The sequence below is a fragment of the Clarias gariepinus genome, chromosome 11 (assembly GCF_024256425.1).
Source record: "Clarias gariepinus isolate MV-2021 ecotype Netherlands chromosome 11, CGAR_prim_01v2, whole genome shotgun sequence".
In the NCBI taxonomy this organism is placed as follows: Eukaryota; Metazoa; Chordata; class Actinopteri; order Siluriformes; family Clariidae; genus Clarias; species Clarias gariepinus.
Genome location: NC_071110.1, coordinates 32,632,501 through 32,654,597, shown reverse-complemented (window position 1 = coordinate 32,654,597; position 22,097 = coordinate 32,632,501). Strand labels below are relative to the sequence as shown.

At 38.8% G+C, this 22,097-nt stretch overlaps 2 protein-coding genes across 2 annotated transcripts in view; both read left to right on the top strand.

Annotated features, from left to right (window-relative positions):
• Positions 1-3,763: 3,763 nt before the first annotated feature.
• wu:fb18f06 (glutamic acid-rich protein) lies at positions 3,764-12,208 on the top strand. The gene is made up of 4 exons (XM_053507753.1): positions 3,764-3,868; positions 4,604-4,686; positions 10,390-10,581; positions 12,077-12,208. The coding sequence occupies exons 1-3, from the start codon at positions 3,844-3,846 to the stop codon at positions 10,579-10,581; spliced, it is 300 nt and encodes a 99-aa protein (XP_053363728.1). The 5' UTR covers positions 3,764-3,843; the 3' UTR covers positions 12,077-12,208.
• Positions 12,209-16,261: 4,053 nt separating this feature from the next.
• igsf11 (immunoglobulin superfamily member 11) overlaps positions 16,262-22,097 on the top strand; it is a 78,941-nt gene continuing 73,105 nt past the window's right edge. Inside the window, exon 1 of the mRNA XM_053506805.1 lies at positions 16,262-16,787. Within this exon, the coding sequence (XP_053362780.1) occupies positions 16,733-16,787 (55 nt within the window). The 5' untranslated portion in view covers positions 16,262-16,732. The remainder of the gene's footprint in view (positions 16,788-22,097) is intronic.

The window sequence follows — 22,097 nt, the reverse complement described above, 5'->3', positions numbered from 1 at the left end:
AAATATAAGCGACAGTTTGGTGAATTCATTTATATTGTAGCGTTTTTCACTGCTACAAAGGAACTTGGAGAGACGAGTGAGCTTTCTTGCTGCCCAATGCAAATGGCTGGGAGTAGTTTATTTAGCACTGCACTAAAATTACATAAACGGCACATTCACTAATCACACACAATCAACAAGACCCACTTCTCACACTCACACACACACAACCTGGCTGAAGCCACTAACCCAAACACCTTTCCACAACAATGTGAACACATAACAACCCCTCCCGCAAAGCATGATGAAACCCTGCCCTTAACATGCTATTGATAAGTTACCCCATATCGAAATAAACGCTATTAAAAGAATTAAGTGCAATGTTTAATTTCCATAGAAAGTGCCGTCTTTTTTAACGCTGTCATGCAAAAGGAGTCACAAATCGATTCCTGAGCAACCGATGTCAGCTAATTCAGAACCTTCACTGTAGACAGCGCCTTGTAACGTCTGACGTAAGAGGCAGCGACTTAAGAAGACTCCTAAGGGACAGTTCGAGAAATACACTTAGAAAAGTTATCACTTAACGTACGATACATCATAAGAGTCTTCTTAGCGCGCGAATAGTGTGCGTTATCGAGAAACCGGGCCTATACTGTAGCTGCTGAGAAGATCTCCAAGTTTATTGCACAAAACAATGACCAAGGCTCAGAAAGAATGTCTTAACACAGTAATTTTTATTTTATTTATGTATTTTTAGTTTCTATTCTTGTTTGCCGGATTTTATGTTTTATGTTTTCTGTGGCTTTGATTTTCTGTTATCTTTTTTAAAAAATTTTATTAGGTACCCCATTTTAAAGAGACCGCAAGGGAGAAGTGGCTGGGAGGGGGGGGGGGGGGGGGGGGGGGCGGGTTGAATTGTTGTGTGATTCTGGTTAAATTGTAAGTAAGTAAAATTATAATCATAATAATAATTTTAAAAAAGACAAATGGGTTTAAATTAGACATTTTAAATCTCAGGTGAGGGTTAATAAACTCCCCTTAACAGACTATTTATGTTTCAGTGTCAAAAGCTATAAAACGTACTTAAAACAAGATTAGATGCATAAACTTAAACAGGAAAACCATGGATTATTTGCATAAACTGTGATGAGAAAGTGTTTTTTGAGCTTAATCCCAGGACAATACCGTGTGTTGTTGTTGGTTCAGTTCCAGGATAGTTTAAGAGTGTAAACCAACACACCCATGGAAGAGGATTCGTTTTTTTACATTTTTGTGGAACAGGTAATTTCAGAGTCTCAGGTTACATGATAAACATTCATCATAATCAGTTTTACAGTCACATGACAGGTTGGATCTGTGTTGAAGTGCTGAGATGATCTGGAGATGACATTAAATTTCTCTGGACACTTTAAAACTCTCAGATTGACAGAAAAAAAAATAATGATACATTGTTTTTTATTTGCAATAAACAATATACAACCTTTAGTTTAACTCACACTCATAGTCATTATGTACAAAAGAAGATTTGGATTTTTTTTTTTTTACTATATGTGGCTTTTTAATAGAAAATTAATTCAGGCCATTTACAATTAAGGACACAACAGCACTAATATGATGAAAACACATAAACACAATATAAACCCTAATGTCTATTTTCCATTTTTTTTTTTTATAAAAAAAGATAAAACACTAAATGAGCTTTAGAGTGTGACTATCTGTATTACGCTGAGGACAATAAAACGATGTACTTTTTTTAGTCTTACGATTTGGCACATGCATTTACTATTACATAGTTTTGTTTTTTATTTGTTAAAGAATGATACAACATATTTTAATTTCTTTATAGTTATTTTTTATGAAACAAGTCAGTTCTTTTTGTCACTTAAATATTTACATAACCTACAAAAAAAAACCACCAAAACTTTTTTTCCGTTACTGTTAAACATTAAATCAGAGTAAACTTTTTCTGTTTTAGATCAATAAATATTACCTTTTTTTTTTTTTTTGCTTTTGTTAAATGTCAGAATCGAGTGAGGGAGAATTTCTATCTATTTTTTTTATCACTTTCATCAAAGTCAGAAGTATACATACAGTACACTAAGTTTATTGTGTCTTTAAACAAAAAAACAAGCAAAAACCCTTCAGATGATTCCATGCTTAAGAAGCTTCTGATGGGTTAAATGATTCCATTTGAGTTCATTGGTGTCACAACTGTGGATGCATATAAAGGCAAACCTCAAACACAGCACCCCTTTTTCTGGACATCATAGGAAAATCAAGAGAAGTCAACCAAGACATCAGGGAAAGAATTGTGGACCTCCACAAGTGTGGCTTATCCTTGTGTGCAATTTCCAGATGCCTGGAGGTCCCACGTTTATCCATTCAGACAATGATATGCAAGTATACACCATATATTTGAAGGAAAAAGGGCGAAGCCTTGAAGCCTCAGAACATCATCCAAACTGTGAATAAAAAGAAAAAAATGTGGATATATTTATATTTCAGCAACGTCTGAGGACATCGTCCAGGAAGTTAAAGCTTGGGCACAAATGGGACCCCAAATGGACAATGAACCCAAGCATACCTCCAAATTAGTAATAAAGTGGCTTAAGAACAACAAAGTCAAGGTATTGGAGCAGCCAGAAAAAAGCCCTGATCTCAATCCAATTAAAAATTTGTGGACGGCACTGAAAAGGCGAGTGCAAGCAAGAAGGTCTACAAACCTGAACCAGTTACACCAGTTCTGTCAAGAGGAGTGGGACAAAATTCCAGCAAACTCTTGTAGAAAGCTTGCGGGAAGATACCTAAAACGTTTGGCCCAAGTAAAACAGTTTCGGGGTAATTGGGGCAAGTGTATGCACACTTTTGACTGATGAAAGTAATAAAAAAAGTATGTTGTTTTATATATATATATATATATATATATATATATATATATATATATATAGGATATGTTAATATTTATTGATCTGAAACATGAAAAAGTTTTTTTTGTGTGTTTTTTTCTAAAGTGTATGTAAATATCTAGTTTCAACTGTAGGTTATAGCAGCCATAAACACTCCTGCATGTTGTTGGTTGAGTTCCAGGTTAGTTTCAGGGAGTAAACCAGCACATCCAAGGAAGAGAATTAGTTTTTTCACATTTTTGGTGGAGCAGGAAATTCCACCAAAGTCTTCCACCAGGAGTCATAAGTTACATGATAAACATTCATCATAAACAGATTTATAGTCATGCGACAGATTGTGAGTTGAAATAACCTTGCTAAAATTCAATTTAATTTATTGTATATAGCACTTTTAACAACTTTCATTGTCGCAAAGCAGCTTTACAGAATAATAATAAAATAAAATAAAAATATGCAATATGAAGAAACCTTGAGAGGAACCAGACTCGACAGGGAACCCATCCTCATCTGGGTTAGCAGGGATTGATCTGCACTCATAGTGTGTGTTTGGAGGCTGGAAGTTTAGTATAACTTCCTAATTAAAATAAATGCATTACTATGAATAATAATAATAATAATAATAATAATCACTATTACTGATGTTTATATTATTATTATTATTATTATTATTTTTATTATAGTGTATGACGTCACCTTTTTTTCTCATCCTGACGGCTGAATTCCAAATGCCTCTCTTCTCCCTACCTGGAGTGTGACTCATCATTACGAGCTGTTCAGTGAGAAACAGATTGAAGCTGTTGTGTACTTGTGTACTGTACTGTACTCCCTGTACCACGTGATTTGGAGCGCGGCCTCGGGTGCGGCGCCGCTGTTTATTTCCGCGAGTCCGCGTTTATCTTCACTTCACTTCACTTCACCTCTGCACTGAAGAAGCGACTCTGGACTCAGCAGGAAACTAATGATGGACTTCGACTTGGGTGCAGGTACAGAACCACAGTAATGTCCAACTCGGGTAGTTTATGCGGTTTAGTTGGAATTAACGGGCTTCATTCGCGCTCATAATCTCATTATTAATCCCTCAGTGTTTATTAATCATTCGGTGTTTATTAATCACTCAGTGTTTATTAATCATTCGGTGTTTATTAATCACTCAGTGTTTATTAATCATTCAGTGTGTTTATACATAAAGTCTCTGATGTGACGCAGTGAAACCTTACAGACTCAGTGAGCTACAAAAGTTTGTGTCCTACTTTGTTTATAATTTGGAAAAGTATAGAATATTAAAATCAACATTTATCTAAACATGCAAAAATAAATAAAGAAATAAATTGAGCAAGTCGGAAATACTACTATCGGTACTACTACTACTACTAATAATAATAATAAATCATCTAAAGCATGAAACAAACTTAACTTAAAATATATAAAATGTATGTATAAAAGGATGTATTAACTTATTTGTTTAACTGATTATATATTTAGTTCTTTTTCTTTCTATTTATTTATTTGTTTGTTTTTGTTACTTGTGCTAATAAAAATAACATGCAAATCCAAACACACTACATAGTTATTAATTAAATAATTATTTTATTTACTTTGCCTGAGGGTATACTAACTTTTACACACGACTGTATTTTTTTGTTGTTGTTGTTTGTTTGTTTTGTATAATTTTTGTTATAAGTGAAGACACTCTAAGTAATTTCCCGTCTAACCCTCAGCTGTGGAAACGGACCAGGCAAAGAAGAGCGACGCAAAAGAGGTCGAGGGAATCTTCGGATCTGGAAAGAAGTCTGAAGACAAGGTGAGTTCGACAGTATAAAAATGTACAGTTTTGAACTCAAGCTGAAAAACACTGAAAGGACAAAAGGACTTAAGCACACAGATTATCTTGAGTGTGTGTCCACAGTGAAATAGAAAATTATAGCATTCAAAAAGACATTTTACTCAGCGTAAAGTAAAAGGGCTTGGTTTCACTGAATAATACATGAGATGACCTATTGACAGCTGGCTCAGGTGACATCAGGCTGTTCACACCCTTCACCATGAAATTTAGTTTTTATGCACTTTATAAAGACACACACAGCAAATAGCAGAAACAGCAAAAAACAACAACAACAAAACACACAAACAGCAACATTTGTGAACCAACCTTCATCCAGGACGACTATAACTAAACTAAACTAAACTTCAAACACAACAAGTATCAAGTGTTTGTTTTGTGCCGCTCTTGAAAACAGTTCCAAGATTTCAAAGATCCAACATTTCCATGGGGGTGCTTTGCTTCCTGCTCCTCATGCAGCACCGCACACGCCCATATGACACCATCTTATTGTCATCTGGCTTTACAGGTTTACAGGAACTGGAGCATGTAAAACAAGTTCCTCTATATGAAGCACCTGTTGTTCAGAGGCTTCTGATGTGCAACCGCAGACAGTTCTTTGTGCAAAATGTAGGCGTTATTAACAGCATAATTCAGAAAATGTAAAAAAGAGTTTTCTTTACGGTTTCCTGGTTTTAATGCTTTGCAGAAATCAGGGAGGGTTAAAGTAACTAGGCATTAAAAATTAGTAATAGAGTCCATATTTAGACTCTAGGCAATGATGTCCTCAAATTGCTGGGGGTGGAATTTCTCCTGAAGAAGTGGTTTGGGATATTACTGAGAACCTCCTTAAACTGTCAGGGGCTTTGTCCTGTACACCTTCTTCTTTACGTAGTCCCACAGAAAAACAAATCACACGGAATGAGATCTGGACTTCTTTCTCATGAGGTCTGTGTTGTCCTAGCCAACGTCCTGGAAAATGCTGGAGGTCACACTGGAGGTTCTCAGCCTAAGGAAACTGGTTGATGCCACTGGTGCACATTAAAATCAAAGAAAAAAGATTTGCTTTCATTGTTCATATGTAATAAATTACAAGTACAATTTATTTCAATTAATTTGTATTAGAAATATGGACTTTATTACCAAATTGTAATGACTAGTTACTTTTCACCCACCCTGTAGTACTAGATGAGTTGAAAAGACAGGTCATCACCTACCATATATTGTGGATTTTGGTGTAGACGGGTATCTCTCCACTGTCTATCCACTTCACAAAAACTAATGAACCACCTCCGAGCCATCTGAATGCTCTTCTGTCAGACTTTTTTTTTTTGTTGTTCATTCATGGACACTACCTTCTTTGTCCAACAAGCGCCAATATTCAGCTTGAACGAGTCCCTTGTAAAGCTTTATGCTGGTCTAGAAACTGTCCATGTACACATGGAACACAGATAGGAGTCATGTGAAAGTTCTATTCCAGAAGAAAAGTTATTGTTTCTTGTGTACGCAACAAAATCCACTGTTTATCTGTTACTAGAGTCTGCAAGAACAAATAGACATTTGTATTCTTATTTTGTTGGCTCTGTTTTTATGTACTGGGTCAATCCAGTCTTTCCCTTGGTTGCTAGCATCCTTACATCTACTGATAGGCTCCCTTGAGGATGGTAGAAGGCTTTGCAAATATGCTGTATTACAGTCATGAGAGACTTTACCCAGAACAGTCATGGAGTTCTACGAAATTGTCCCGTACCTGTCTCTGCAAATTACAGCTAGTGGGAGGGCTTGGGGAAAAGTCAGTGATTTTAAAGCCAGTGGTTCCTTTTTTGATCCAGCTTCACCGAAGCCAAAAGACAAAAACACATTTGTATTTCTAATATATTACACTGAGATCTGTTTATTTGCATTTCCTCCCACGGTCAATACGGCAGGCGGCGTGCTTGTTGATGTGATTGTAAATTGTTTCTACAGAATCATTGCAGAAGGACATCTCACGTAAGTCCAGTGGTGCACAGCAATCCTTTAAACTTAGCTATAAATAAAATATCTAAAAATAAACGCTGCCTTTTGGAAAGTGAGCATGCGAGTAACTTTTTCAGTCGTAAATTCACGTTACAGTTATTTGTACACAAATAATTATTTAATGCTGGATGCAAACAGCAAAAGAAATAAAATAAAAATCGTCCGGATGATATCAGATGGATCTTATCCACTGTAACTCTGCCCAAAAAAGAAAGAAAATAAAGAAAGCGCCTATACCTAAATCTATAATACCCCAAAAAACAAGACATTAATGAAAAGAAGTGGGGGAAAAGGAAAAGAAAATCCACTTATTGATCACTCGGTTCATCTTTGACTGGATCAGTTCATTCGTCAAACTGACCTAGTTCACGATAAGTGTCACAAACATCTCTGCCCTCCAACTCAAAAAACTAAAAAAAAAAAAAAGCATTACGCGCTTCCATAATACAAGTCATTTTTCGGTGCAAAACACTTATCTCGATATTTAAAAAATGGTTTGTTTCCTCATTCGAGCACACCTAATCACGAACAGGAACAGGCAGGCCTAAGCATGACACTGTCCCCGAAGCAACACCGCAATTTACTTGCACGTACATAATTTTTTTTTCCTTACATTAATAACATAACATTTATTTGTCAAGAAACTTAATGGAAAGACGACCATCTAAAATTAATTTACACATTTTTGCACAGAGTTGCTACAATATTATTTTATTTACATAATCATTCGCAAAGTGCCTGATGTCATCCGCAACCCCAGAGGGTTAAACCTTCACTAATCCTCCTCTAGTTTATACAAGGTAATAAAAAGGCTTAGAGATCTCAAAAGCTCTGTGTCAGTGTCTGTACAGTTAAATAATATCGCCTCTGATCTCTCTTGGTGTGTTTTCCTAACCAGTCAGTATACAGTGACCTGAAATTGTTTTGGAAACCACTCAAGCTTCTAAATCATTTTTTTTTTTTTTTACTTTTCCAATGTGAATTTTTGACAAACAAAATAAAAACAAAAAAAAAAACTTTTTCAGTAGCAACTGTTTTATTGTGTGTGCTTAAGATGTTTTATTCATGATGATATTCTCAACATTCACTGATGTACACTGTGGGTTAAAACACAAAGAGCTGAAGAAGGGACGTACTGTATGAGTTTAACTGACACTTGTTATATACTTTTAATTGCTTTGTTATTTACTTCAATTAGCTTTTTCTTGTTAGCTTTGCCGTCCTCTCACTAGATTTGACTTGGCTTAGACTGAGCTAACTAGATAAGCTTGTGCTTGTTGTTCAGGGAGCATCAGTTGACACTGTTGTCACTTCTTTGATCTGAAACTGGAGACTCGTCATTATTTAGCCTCCTTCACACTCTGCGGAGTGTTTTCCATGTCCCCTTGATGCTTCAGCTTTTCCAGGAATGGAGGTGTCCCCTGGGGTGGCATTGTAATGTCTGCCTTGTTTTCCTCTTCACCTCCCTGGTGTTCCTAGAACGTTAAGAGCTCCTTCATTGGACCAGACCAAGAACAGATGTGCCTGTCTCAGTGTTAAAGAATGGTAAAGGTGGCATTTCAACAGGGTTGGCTTCATCGAGATTGAGCCCCCTGTATATTAGGTTTTTAACTGGCCCAGAAACTCTATCAGTGCCTCTGCTGACAGCCACATATGCAACATGAGTCTTGTGCTCTTTCTGCTGCTCTGGGTTTCAGGAATCCTAATGTCTTAATGTATTTAATGAAAAATGTACCATCACTCTAGTCCAGTGATGCCCTGTCAGCAGTGAGGCAGTCCAACCCCAAACACCTGGGCCTTTAATGGGAACAAGCAACAGCTTGTTTTCCATGTTTGACTCAGAGTTGCATTTACAATGCACTTTTAATTAAGGGGTGTGTTTCTGGTTTCCTGCTGCTGTCAGTTCCTGCCACTCTGTCAGTTGTATTCCTGCCTCACTGAGGTATGCTGAAACCAGGAAGATATTTCTGCTTCACCAAGACATGTACCCTATTAGGGTATACTTGCCCCACCAGAGTATCCTTGCCCCCGCCCACCAGGGTATACTTGCCCCAAATTTGAAGTTTTGATGAAATGTGAATGTGTGAATCAAAATGATAAGACTGTCCTGGATGAGCAAGCCAAGAATGACGCCGGCAGTAGCAAGGAAAAACTCCCTGAGATGGTGATAGAAAGAAACCTTGTGAGGAACCAGACTCAACAGGGAACCCGTCCTCATCTAAGTGATAACGGATAGCAGGGATTGATCTACACTCATACTGTGTAAGGAGGCTGGAGGTACAGTATAACAGGAGATGTGTTTAAATCGAGAGGGCAGAGGCGGTCTGCATTACTGCCAGCTCAGGAGAGACATGTGTAGCTTGACAGAGAGACAGGAAGAGAGAAAGAGGAGAGCAGAAGAGAAGGAGAGATAACAGTTAGGTCTGGTCACAGTTAAACAATGTATAATGTGAATGTATATAAACTGTAGAGTGCAAGCAGGGACTCCAGCAGGACTAACTATGACATCATAACTAAAAGGGAGGAGCCAGAAGGAAACACAGACATGAGGGGGAACTGAGATGTAAAGCAACCAATCACTTCACCGTCAGCAAACCTGAGTGATCAATGAGAGTGAGGAAGACAGCATCCAAACATACCAGTTCACCATAATACTCTACGTCCATAAGTCCCCCAGAACTGCTTCTTTGCCTAAGGCCAATCTATTTATAAAAATGCTTGATTAAATAAATAGGATTTTAGCCTGGACTTAAACACTGAGACTGTTTAACTGGAAGACTATTCCATAACTTTGGGGCTTTGTAAAAAAAAATAAAAAAAAAAGCTCTGCCCCTGAATACATTAATACATTAAGACTGTTCAGAGATTGTTCTAAAAAATTAACTTGACATTACAGGGAGTAAATCAAAGCACATGTTCCCATAAGAAATAATGGAAATTAAAATTATTCGTTCCACAGACCAAAAAAAAAAATACATAAAAATAATTAACACAAAATATAAAGTAAAAAATAAAACAGATTAACCTGCAAATTACTTTTAAAAAAGTACAAATAAATCCCAACAATAAATCTCTCTCTTTATGTGTATTCTGTGTGCATGCGTGTAATTTGGCACCGTGCCAGTTGTGTGTGAGTGAAGCAGCCCCTCTCTGTTTTACACACACACACACACACACACAAACACATTAAAGGCGAGAGAGAGAGTGTAAACCGCGCACACTAATAACACACACACTCTGCAGCGCAAGAGAAAGAAACACACACATAACACACACACTCAAACACTGACACACAGTAAAGGCGAGAGAGAGAGAGTGTGTGTGTGTGTGTGTGTGTGTGTCAAATTAAGAGAAATGAGAAAGAAACATACACACAGATGTTGATTATATCAGTAAGAGACGAGCACTAAGACCCAGCAGGGGAGATGATTACCCGCAGCGCAAGAGAGAGAAAAACTGTTTGCTCAATTGTGTACACGTGACGCTCGGCATCAAATTAAGAAGCGCATGTGTGATACATGATACTCGTAAACCAAGACAATGCTTGTTTTTCAAGTCAATATTTATTAAAAATCTTTGCTCGTCTTGTGGAACACTCGTGAACCGTGTTACTTGTAATCCGAGGTTTCACTGTATGTTTTTTTTTGTTTCTTTCTTTTTTAACAGGATAAGGAGAAGTGTAAAGACAAGGTAAAATGCAAAGATGACAAGAAGCATAAAGAGGACAAGAAGCATAAAGAGGACAAGAAGCATAAGGAGGACAAGAAGCATAAAGAACACAAAAAGCCTAAAGAGCACAAGAATAAAGAGCACAAGAAGCATGGGGGACACAGCTCCTCCTCCAGTGACGAGGATTAGGTAATGAACACTGAACTTTAATTCTAGCATTTAATGTAAGTAGTGTTTACTTGCTGCTAGCCTGAAAACAGCGTTTAAAGTGAAACAGGAAATAAACTTATATATATATATATATATATATATATAGCAGCTAACTATTCCATAAATGAGGAGATGTGCTAGCTAGCGAGCTAATAGGCTGTTTGTATACATGAGAGCATTCAATAAAATTAGCTCAAGTCCACAAAGACACTAAACACTAACAAGATATTAAACTCAAGGTTTGAGTTTATTAGCTGAGGTTTACTTTCATTGCATAGCTTTACAAATGTAGCATAGCTTTATATCTCTGTCGCATGACTTTTACACTTGTAAGGTAAAAATGTCAGCTGTAAATACAGAAATTATTGTAAATGCTAACTTCATTACTTGATTACTTCATATTGTTTTGATATAAATCTAAAATGTATTTACATATTTTAATAAGATTTACTTCTACACCAATCAAATACTACAAACATACCATTTGTCTGTCATGTAGCAGAGCTAGCTGTAAGCTAATTAGCACATTGAGAGCACACGCTTTTGAGAGCTTTTAAATAAAGAAGTTGTGCATAAGATTCAGTTTGTATGTTTAAGGTGAAAAGTGCTACATGTGTGGGTCGAGCCTCAGCGTGCAGCGTCACACACTCGTGTCCTCATGTCACTCAGTTCTATATAAAGAAGCAGCGTTACTGATTTTGTTCATTAAAATAAAATGTGATTGATGCCTTCATTCCCTTTATCAGATAAAACAGGAAGTATTTTTTATAAGAGTCCAAAGCTCTCTCTAGTCGTGGGTGTTGCTGTCTGTAGTTTGCACAGGCGTGTCCATGTAAAGATAAAGATGTTGTTAAGGTCAGACTGGAACTTGGTGGAATTCAGGAAGGAACGACTCCAAAGTCTGAAATCTGGGATAAAGAAACTCTGAGCCATTGATGTGAAAAGATTCTGGTTTATTAAAGTCATTTTAGGGAGAAACTCAAGTGTTTTGTTGTGAGTTTGAATGTGGCCACTAGGTGTCAGTGTTAAACGGCAAGAATAAATTCTCACTTTATTAAAACATATAGCACGTTTAAGATATTCATAAAAATGCTGAATTGTTACATTTTCTATTTTATTATTTCCCGTTGGTGTATATGTTTGCTTCAAATTATTTCACAAAGTTAATAACTTTGTCTTTGTCAGTAGTCTAAATTAGGCTGTATTTTTATTCTTGTTGTTGTTAATAATAATAATAATTATCATTATTATTATTATTATTATATTAATCTTTTAAATTACACAAAATATTTTTTAGTTTAAGTCTAAATAAAGTATTAAAATAACGATGATCAATAGATAGATAGATAGATAGATAGATAGAATTGCTACTTTTCATACACAAATAAATACTACTACTACTACTAATAATAATAATAATAATAATAATAATAGAAATAATGTTTAATAACTGACTTTGTTTTATCTGTTTTAGGAAATCAACCAGAGTGAAGACAGATTTTTTTTCTTTCCCCCTCTTATTTTTCAAAATAAAATCATTGCTGTTAAAATCTGCTTCTAATTATGGTGTAGTAAAATTTTAAAACAATAAATTTGTCCAAAATAATTGCATCCTCTCCTCTTCTTATTATTCTCTGTTGGTGTACAGTACAGTATCTCAGTGTTACAGTGATTAAAAGTCCTCAATGTGCAGCTCTTGGTTTGTCCACATGGTGGAGACATTTTATTATTCGTTATTATATAAAAATCCCCTCCACACACACACACACACACACACACACACACATCTAACCCGTGCACTGAGAACAAATCACACAATATTAATTATTATTTTAATAATTCTTGTTTTTTAATCATCATGACTGTCCCCTGAACGAGCTCGCTGTGTTTCAGGCCAATAAACGGCAGGTTTTAAGACGTATACTCCATACGGCCGGCTGTGGATGGTGATGAACCTCACGTCGAGTTCTGAAGCTCGGAACAAATTCTTCTGGTTATTTGTGTTTAATTAACCTGAAATAAGTGATTAAGAGTCCTGAGGAGTTAAGACATGAAGCATTACAGACGCAGGGGTCAAAGGTCACACCTGGTTGATGGTACAGCCCTGTGAACCTTATTTGTCTCTTTTCATCCCCTGGAGATAAGTTTGACATATCTACATGTACCTATTTTTCTGTCTCTGTCCCCCATCTGTTTTCTTTTTTTCACTGTATGTTTTTGCCTTTCAGATTTTTCTCGTTCTGTCTCTCTATCTAAAGACACCAGTGTGATCCATTGAAAGTCATTTACATTTACATTTACATTTAGGCATTTGGCAGACGCTCTTATCCAGGCCTTTCTACGCTATATTGCCTCCTGGGTGTCCCAGGGTCCCCACCGGTAGTTATACTGTTCGGAAAAATACCAAGGGTATAAACTGTTTTTGTCTTTCTGTTTTTCTGTCTCTTTCTGTTTTACTAAAAAAACCTTATTAATCTTTTTGTTTCTTGTCTTTTCTGCTTCCTATTGTCTGTGTTTTGTGTCTTATTGTATCTCTCTCTATCTCTTTCTCTCCGTCTGGATACAGGTTTATCCTGAAACCTCCTTAAATTTGACTAGATTTAAAGATTTACTTGGTTCTCTTAACCGTGTCCAAGTCCAACCGGTGGGAAGCGCAGGTTTCTCACTAGATGTGTATTTCTGTATCTCTGTCACTCAGGGTTCCTCTGGAATCATCCACACTGAACACCCCACCCCCTTTACAACACCGCAGTACTCAGACGTCAGGAGAGAGAAGGAGGCAGGAAAACCAATGGTACACTTACAACACAGGACTAAACTCAGGATATACAATAAAGTACAGCATTCACTCCTAATCCATTCAGGTGTTCCAACCACTTCCATAGTTACAGGTGTATAAAATCAAGCAGACAGGCATGCAGAGCGCTTCTACACGCATTTGTGGAAGAATGGGAGTCGCTCTCAGGAGTGATTTCCAGTTTGGTACTGTGATAGGACGCCACCTGCGCAATAAGTCCAGGCGTGAAATCTCATCACTACTGAATATTCCACAGTCAACCGTTAGTGTTTACTGTGGATTATTATAACAAAGTGGAAGCGATTGGAATTGACAGCAACTCAGCCACAAAGTGCTAGGCCACGTATAATTACAGGGCGGGGTCAGCGGATCGCACGACACCACTGGATTCTAGAGCAGCGGAGACGTGTTCTCTGGGATGAATCACGCTTCTCTGTCTGGCAATCCGATGGACAAGTCTGGGTTTGGCGGTTGCCAGGAAAACGGTACTTGTCTGACTGCATTGTGCCAAGTGTGAAGTTTGGTGGAGGGGATTGGTTTTGGTCGCGGCCCCTTAGTGCCAGTGGAAGTGCCACTCCTAAAACTTCAGCATACCAAGATATTTTGGACGATTTCATGCTCACAACTTTGTGGGAACATTTTGCGAAAGGCCCCTTTCTGTTCCACCAGTGCACAAAGCAAGGTCCATAAAGGCGTGGATGAGCGAGTTTGGTGAGGAAGAACATGACTGGCCAGCACAGAGTCCTGACCTCAACACCTTTGGGATGAATGAGAGCAGAGACTGCGAGCCAGGCCTTCTCGTCCAACATCAGTGTCTGATCTCACAAATGTAATCCTAGAAGAATGGTCAAAAATTTCCATAAACACACTCCTAAACCTTGTGGAAAGCCTTCCCAGAGGAGTTGAAGCTGTTATACAAACTAAACCAATACAATATAGCACAGTGCAGAGACAGACAGACAGACAGACAGACAGACAGACCGACAGACAGACAGGCAGACAGACAGCTCTTTATCTGAGAACAGCCAAAACAGTCAGTGTGCAAAATAAATCATAATCTGCACACCTGGGCTTTAACGCCTCTCTTTATTGAGCTGACTACAGTAAAATTGGGCGTGTGCGACACACACACACACACACACGCCCGCACGCACACACAGTGCACATCCATCTGTCCCTGCAGGAACAGTGTACAGAAAAGCTAAGTTTTAATTCTGCTGATGCAGCTGCGGCTCTTCGAATATACAAACTCCCGTGAAACTTGCAGCATTTTACTCTGCAGTGTACAAACACACACACACACACACACACACAGACCATGACACCCCTCTTTTTCATACACACACACACACACACACACAAACTGACGACTCCTACCATAAATGTCGCATTAACATCTCCTTACTTAAAACCTCACATCAGTGAGACCCTGTGAATGAGCCGTTACTATGGAAACTATAATGCATTAGAGCAAGCTCATTGCTACAGTACAGCCATGGCCATACGTTTTGAGAAATACACTAATATTACTTTTCACAATGTCTGCTGCTTTGTGAAAAGTGCACTCAGTCATGCAATACACGACAGGACTGATGGTAGTGCTCACCTTCATACATTTCAAAAAGGGCATCAAAGGAGCCACTTCTTTCCAGGAAAAACATCAGGGACAGACTGATATTCTGCAAAAGGGACTGGACTACTGAGGACTGGGGTGAAGTCATTTCCTTTAAAGAATCCCCTTTGTTATTATTTTCATTATCATCATTATTATTATTATTATTATCATTTCCGATTGTTTGGAGCATCTGGAGAACAAGCTTGTCTGGAGAAGAAAAAGTGAGTGCTACCATCAGTCCTGTGTCATCCCAGCGGTAAAGCATCCTGAGACCATTTCCACAAAAATACTGACAAACTCCAAGCATTGATTATGTAAGAATGGGTAGCGCCATCGGTCAGGGTGTGGCCCAGAAGATGATTGACGGCTTGCCAAGGTGAACTGTAGAGGTCTTGAAAAAGAAGATCAACACTGCAAAAACTGACTCCCTGTATAAACTTAATGTAATCAATAATAAAAGTCTTTGACGCTTATGAAATGCTTGTAATTATACTTTGGTATACCAGAGTAACATCTGACACAAAGATCGAAAGACACTGAAGCAGCAGAACTTGAAAATTAATACAGTTAAACCTGTAAACAGTTAAACAGTTAGACGCAGACACACACACACACACACACACATGGTCGATGCACGCGCACTGAGACTGAGCATAGGAGAGGATTACCCACAATCCCACAGCGCGCGAGAGAGAGAGAGGAACCTTCGGCTCAATTGTGATCACCTGCCTGACACCAGACAAAGATCATGCGTGCTACTCGTATATCAAGACTTCACTCGTTTATTAAGGTAAAATTGATTTTAAAATTTAGCTTGTCTTGCAGAACACTCGCAGACTGAGTTACCGTGTCATTCATGGCTGTAATCAACACCTTCTGAGCAATCAGGAGACACGACCCATCAGCACTGCGGGCCCACAATGCACTTCTGCTTCCAGCTTAGTGATCATCTTCATCACCATCATCATCATCATCATAATCTTCTACCTTATCATTTTCATCACCTTCATCGTGTGTGCGCGCGCGCGCGGTTTCTCTCCGTTGCCACGAGATGGCGTCATTTCCTCTCCTCCCTCGACCCCAATCCTTCCTCCCGATGGCGTCACCTGCGTCTCCACGGCAACAGCACCAGCGCAGACAGAAAGATAGAGAGAGAGAGAGAGAGAGTGTGTGTGTGTGTGTGTGTGTGTCTCCGGGCTCCGCGCGCCTCTCAGCAGATCTGACCCGGAGCGCGCGCGGTCGGGACGCACGGGCCATGCACTGTCTCGCGTTCTCACCCGGAGCTCGCGCACGGGATTCCCCCACGTTAGAATGAACAGCAGCCGGAGTGATTACTTACCGCATCATCAACATCATCATTAATATTATTATTGTAAATATTAAATTGTTGGTCCTGCGGCGGACATGCGCGGAGCAAACGGAGGCAGCGACACTGAAGGGGACAGCGGGAACGTGTCGGTGATCCTCCGGTAACGGCGGAATGCACAGAGAGGAGGAGCGCGTGGAGAGACGTGGCGCAGACATGCAGCGGTGTGAGAGATCCGTCCAGGTCCTGGGATGAAGAACAGCAGTGTGATGTGACAAAGACTTGGTTCATGCACTGGGAGTCCTTTAGAACAAAGAAACTCTGGACGCACTGATTTTTGCATTAATAATAATAATAATAATAATAATAATAATAATAAATAGATCAAGGGAAAAAAACCAATCAAGGAACGATGCTGAACAGCTACAATTTATGGATTGCGTGGCTCGCGCTCTTGTGCATGGAAGGTAAGGAATTGTGTTTCATTCCAAGATCATGCACGCGCGCGCACACACGCGCACACAGACACTCACAAGGAGTTTTATATTTTATATATATATATACATAGTTGTTGATGTTGTTTTTATTGTTTACCCACTATGGTTTTTATTTATGCTTCGTATTTAATCAGCCAAAACATGGTGTCGGCGCTAAAAAGTGTCTCACCTGGGTGAAAAAAAGTGCATTTTCAGACAGGATCATGTAACACATATTTTTTTTAAATATAAAACTTAATGCTTCTTGTCTCGTGATCCATGCCTCGTTTTCTTGTAAATATGCACATGCATTTATATTTTTATCAGATAAAAAGAAACACATTTGCAAAATACAGTTTCATGCCCTTCTGTGTCTGTAGTGTCCGTAACTTTTTTGAATTCAAATCTTTCAATAGTCGATGAAACTTGGCCGATTTAGATTTCACATGAAAAACCTGAAAAAAGTATATTATTCTAAAACGCAAAATTGTTCAGATACAGAATTGCAACATGAATTTTACATGGTTACGGACACTACAGATTTGTTTGGGAGAATATCCTTCATTTTGCATGGAATGTTTTAACTTAAGCATTAATCTTTATAGGTCATATGTTTTTAAAAGCTTACACCACTTTTAGTATATGTACTCAAAAAAATATATAAATAAATAAAATTAACATTTTAAATGATTATTGTTTAAAGTGAGAAAGTATAAGACAGAAAATGTGTGTCCAAAGAAGCTACGTCTGAAGTTTATGCAACATGAAAGTAACCAATCTTGCTTCCCTAAAAATTTCAATTTGCTAACTTTAGCCGTTTTGGAGAGATGATTTCATACGTGCCGCCAAACGGATGAAGTTAGCAAATTGTAATTTTTAAGGAAGCAAGATTGGTTACTTTCATGTTGCATAAACTTCAAAAGTAGCTTCTTTGGACACACAATTTCTGTATAACACACTGTAAAAAAAAATAAACCCTTTATAACATTAACACCAATACTGTGTTTTGGTTTGGTGTGTTATGTTTATAATGTTTTTTTTATTATTATTTATAATGTAATTACCATCAATAATTGCTTTGGCAACAAAGTAATGTTTTTTTTTTTACATTCATGCCAATAAAGCACAGCTGGAACTGAACTTTGAGAGAGAGAGAGAGAGAGAGAGAGAGAGAGGTTATCAAGAGTTTTATTCAGGGCTGCAATCATATCTGAAAGTTCTGCAGGTGTACAGGTGTGTGTTATTGGACGCAGAAGGCTACAGAATGTGAAGAGCCAGACGGCGTGCGCTCGTAGTCCCCTAATCCCCCAGACTCCAGATTATAGGAGAGCTCTGTAGCCACGTGACTAACTCGCTCTTGTGGAAGTGTGTGCTGTAGCGCTTCGTCGTGGTGCAGTCAGTGCATTCAAAAAGACGCAACACCTTCACACCTGTGACTGAATGCATGATGCAGAAGACTGAAAGGTGGTGCACCTGTCATGTGACACATTTACTGCATGTTGTGTACTAGTGTAATTAAATAGTTAAGAGGTTTAAGATAAAAATAATCTGCTGATCTTTAATGTAACCAGCGATATTATTATTATTTCAGGTCGACAGACATATCTGAGACAAAGACATATCTGTCTGTCTTTCTGTACGGCAGAACTCTCTGTCTAAGCTGGAGTATAGAAAAAACCTTTCTTGATTTATTTTAAACATATACACTATATGAACAAAAGTATTTGACCAAACCTGTTAATTTATAAATTCAGGTGTTTCAATCAGACCCCTTATCCCCAGTAAAGGGCAATCTTAATGCTTCAGCATACCAAGACATCTTGGACAATGTTATTCTTTTATACAACTCTGTGGCATAAGTTTGGTGAAGGTCCTTTTCTATTTAAACATGACTCTGCCCCAGTGCACAAAGCAATGACTATAAAGACACGGTGTGATGAGTTTGGTGTGGTAGAACTCGACCGGCCCTAACACAGAGCCCTGACCTCTATACCATCGAGCACCTTTGGGATGAACTGGAACGGAGATTGTGAGCCAGGCCTTCTCATCCAACATCAGTACCTGACCTGATTAACGCTCTTCAGAATGAATGGACACGAATTCCCACAGAAACTCCAACATCTTGTGAACCGCCTTTCAAGAAGAGTGAAAACTGTTCTAGCTGCAAAAGGGGAACCGACTCCATATTGAAGTGTACAGTATGCATTTGGATACAATACAATGTCACTGCAGGTTTGGCCAAATACTTTTGTCTATATAGTGTACAAAGATCAGTAGAAAAGTAAAATTTTCCAAACACAGTGCAAATGTGTCCCCATTGCAACATGGAATGCTGATAGCTGATTCCCTTGTCTCTTGCTCTTTAAATGAAATAGTTTTATTTTTTTTTCCCCAAGAAGAGCTAAAAAAAGAATCACAGTTTTACTGACACCTTAAGTACAGTAAATATATCGTGAGCTGAAGTTTGCGTCTAGTTTTCTCCTGGAGCTCTGAGAAGAAACTGGCATGTATTGGAACTCTATTATATTTTCCTGACAAGTAAATGAAAGCATATCTCAACTGTTATCACTTCTACACTACCTCTCCATCCTTAAAGAACATCTAGCTTGGCATTTAAACCATCTTAGATGCCTGAAGTCTTTGAGCTCTGCTTATTTCCCCTCATTTAAACCTGAAACTGCAGATCTCTGGCTTTTTAGCATTATTTTTATTGACAGCTCCTTCCCTTGAATCCAAGCTGGAACTCCAAGCTGGAACATGACCAAAAACGCCTGAGGATTTGTTGACGACCCTGTTTGCTGGTCCATTGATTTTCCTCTCTGGCCTGTGACCTGCGACATTGTACTCCTATACTAATTATTCTGGTGTGGTCAATACCTCAAATTTCCAATCCCAAAGCTACAGGAACTATCTGATGTGTTTTTTGTGCTTCAGTCTGCTCTGCATTTAATTAATACCGTATAAAGCTATGCTGCCTAAGTTGAAGTTAGCTCGCTAATTAAAATATGATCAGTGTAGTAATGATCTGTAACACAGAAGGTTACCGAGAAACTTATAAAGAAAAAAAAAAGAAGAAGAATGGCAAATTGTGCAATTCCTCAAATGAACGGTTTTACTCTAAATAGCTAGATTTCCCATTCATGACATTTTACAGGGGTAAATATTTATGTAACTCATCAGTTTAAATTATTTTAGGTTATAAAATTAAGCATGATTCGGGGCGTGACTGTTCTGAATGACAGCTGCCGTGCAGGTGTCAAACCGCTAGCTGCTAAACTGCTATGCATCACTTTAGCTAACGAGCTAACTGAAATCGTTGTAGCTTAACTAACCACAAGATATGTAGAAGTTGATGGGAAGCGTTTAGTCAAACGCAAATGAATGCTAGCAAATTAACGTTAGCCACCTTAGCATTTTACTTAAGCTAACACTAGGACTTAAGTAGTTAAGTAGGCATGTTTCACCCAACACCCAGGCTCTGTCCAACCACTTGCCCATTTATGGGTCAATTTATGGTGTAGGCGGAGTCAGCTCAAACTCTCTTCAGAAAACCTATAGGTGGCGCCACAATTTAAAACTAAATAAGTTTGATTTCAAGGTCAAGGTGTTGGAGGAATAAATCTAAAAAGTTAAGCCAGGTTCTGAGCGAGGGCTGAATTGTCAGAAAATCCAATTCTTGATGGTTCAAGAGCACGGTAACACATTGGGACGCTGTTCAGGGGGAAAGGCTTAGCATGCTAGCAACAGTAGTGCACAGACAGACAGATGTCACATAATCCTGGTTATCAGTCTGGGTTGAAAATGAGCGACTGTCTTGCGTAAAAACCTGATCTTGATGCTGGAAAGACATCGTGAAAAATTCTTTGGTTTTTGGTGCCTCATTGCTTGAAGACAGATGACGATGACAGAGTTGTGCCGTTAGCTGACCTAGTCGTCGCCTTTGTCTCTCCGTTAGCTAGATAAGTCTTCATGAAGATGACATGGCGAGCTCAAAGTCATTCCTCTTTAGCTGTCACTCTCGCTCTGCACTGGTGCCATTAATTTTGCATCTGCTGCCATTAACGGGCAGGCGCAGGCCAGGGAGAGGAAAGGACGGACGACCTAACGAGGACGTGAGCAGAGTGAGACATGAGGACACGAGCGGAGAAAGTCCACTTTAAACTTTGAGAGGAGAACAGGAGCAGAGTCGAAGTTCTTGTAAAGTCATGTGGGAACTTAAGAGCCAGAGAAGTTGATGGATTGAAGACGTGTGTGTGTGTGTGTGTGTGTGTGTGTGTGTTGGCATAGCGTAGAATAGTAATGATCCTTAATAAAGGACTCACATCAAGAAAAATCCGCTGTCTTCGTTTCATTTCATTTCACTTCACAGCGCTATTGCTTTTGCGAAGCGGCTAAAACATTAGCAAACCAGGAGTGAGAGTAACGTCCAGGAAACAGACTGAAACTGGAACATCGCAGGACATTTCAAACACCTAAAGCTCCAAACATCTGCTCTGCTCCGAGCTAGCGTTTAGCCACAGCAGTCTCCGTGCCGTCGCCACGCTAAAGCCCTTTTTTGCCCCCCTGGTTTTCGCTTTTTATGCTGGCGAAAAAGAAAAGCGGAGCAGCGGAGCAGCTGGCCTGTACACGGGACAGATGGGAGTTTCCACCTCGATTATCTTTAGCTAAAAATAACCTCTCCAAAAAAAATTAAAAGACCATTAGGAAAGGTCCTACAGGGCATGAGTGGGACGGAAGGAAGAGAGGAAGTGAGGGAGGGAGGGAGTGAGGGAGGGAGTGAGGGAAAGGTATCTCGCGTCATTTTGGAGAGAAAACTGTACGAGAAAATTGTAGAAATAGCGATTCAAACTCGCTTCGGTCTGAGCGGATAATAGCAACAGCGGCTACACCTGGCTAAGTTTGTGCTTGAATGCTGTGACTTTGAAGTAAAGGATCGGGATCGAATCTGTGAGCTTGTAAACGGTTAAGGAAGGTGTGTGTGTGTGTGTGTGTGTGTGTGTGTGTGTATTAGACAACAAAGATTCATGTTTTCCCTAACACCAAGGTTAAGAATTTTATGCAGGTGCGAAACTAGCGATTTTTATACTCTGATATGATAATGTATAATTATTGATTTAATCAGATTTAGGCCACGCCCACTTTCCAAGTACAGAAATAGAATTTGGAGCTAAAACACCTAAATGTCTCAGTTATAAGCTAAATGTAGGTTACATAAATGTCACGGAGGGACGTGTTTTCGTTCTCTCTCTCTCTCTCTCTCTCACACACACACACACACACGCTGGCGCGCTAAGCAAGTTC

Excerpts from the sequence above, each read along its gene's own strand:
- wu:fb18f06 (XM_053507753.1), top strand. The coding sequence starts at position 3,844 with ATGATGGACTTCGACTTGGGTGCAG. Across the intron at positions 3,869-4,603 it reads GGACTTCGACTTGGGTGCAG|CTGTGGAAACGGACCAGGCA; the intron begins GTACAGAACCAC and ends TCTAACCCTCAG. Across the intron at positions 4,687-10,389 it reads GAAAGAAGTCTGAAGACAAG|GATAAGGAGAAGTGTAAAGA; the intron begins GTGAGTTCGACA and ends CTTTTTTAACAG.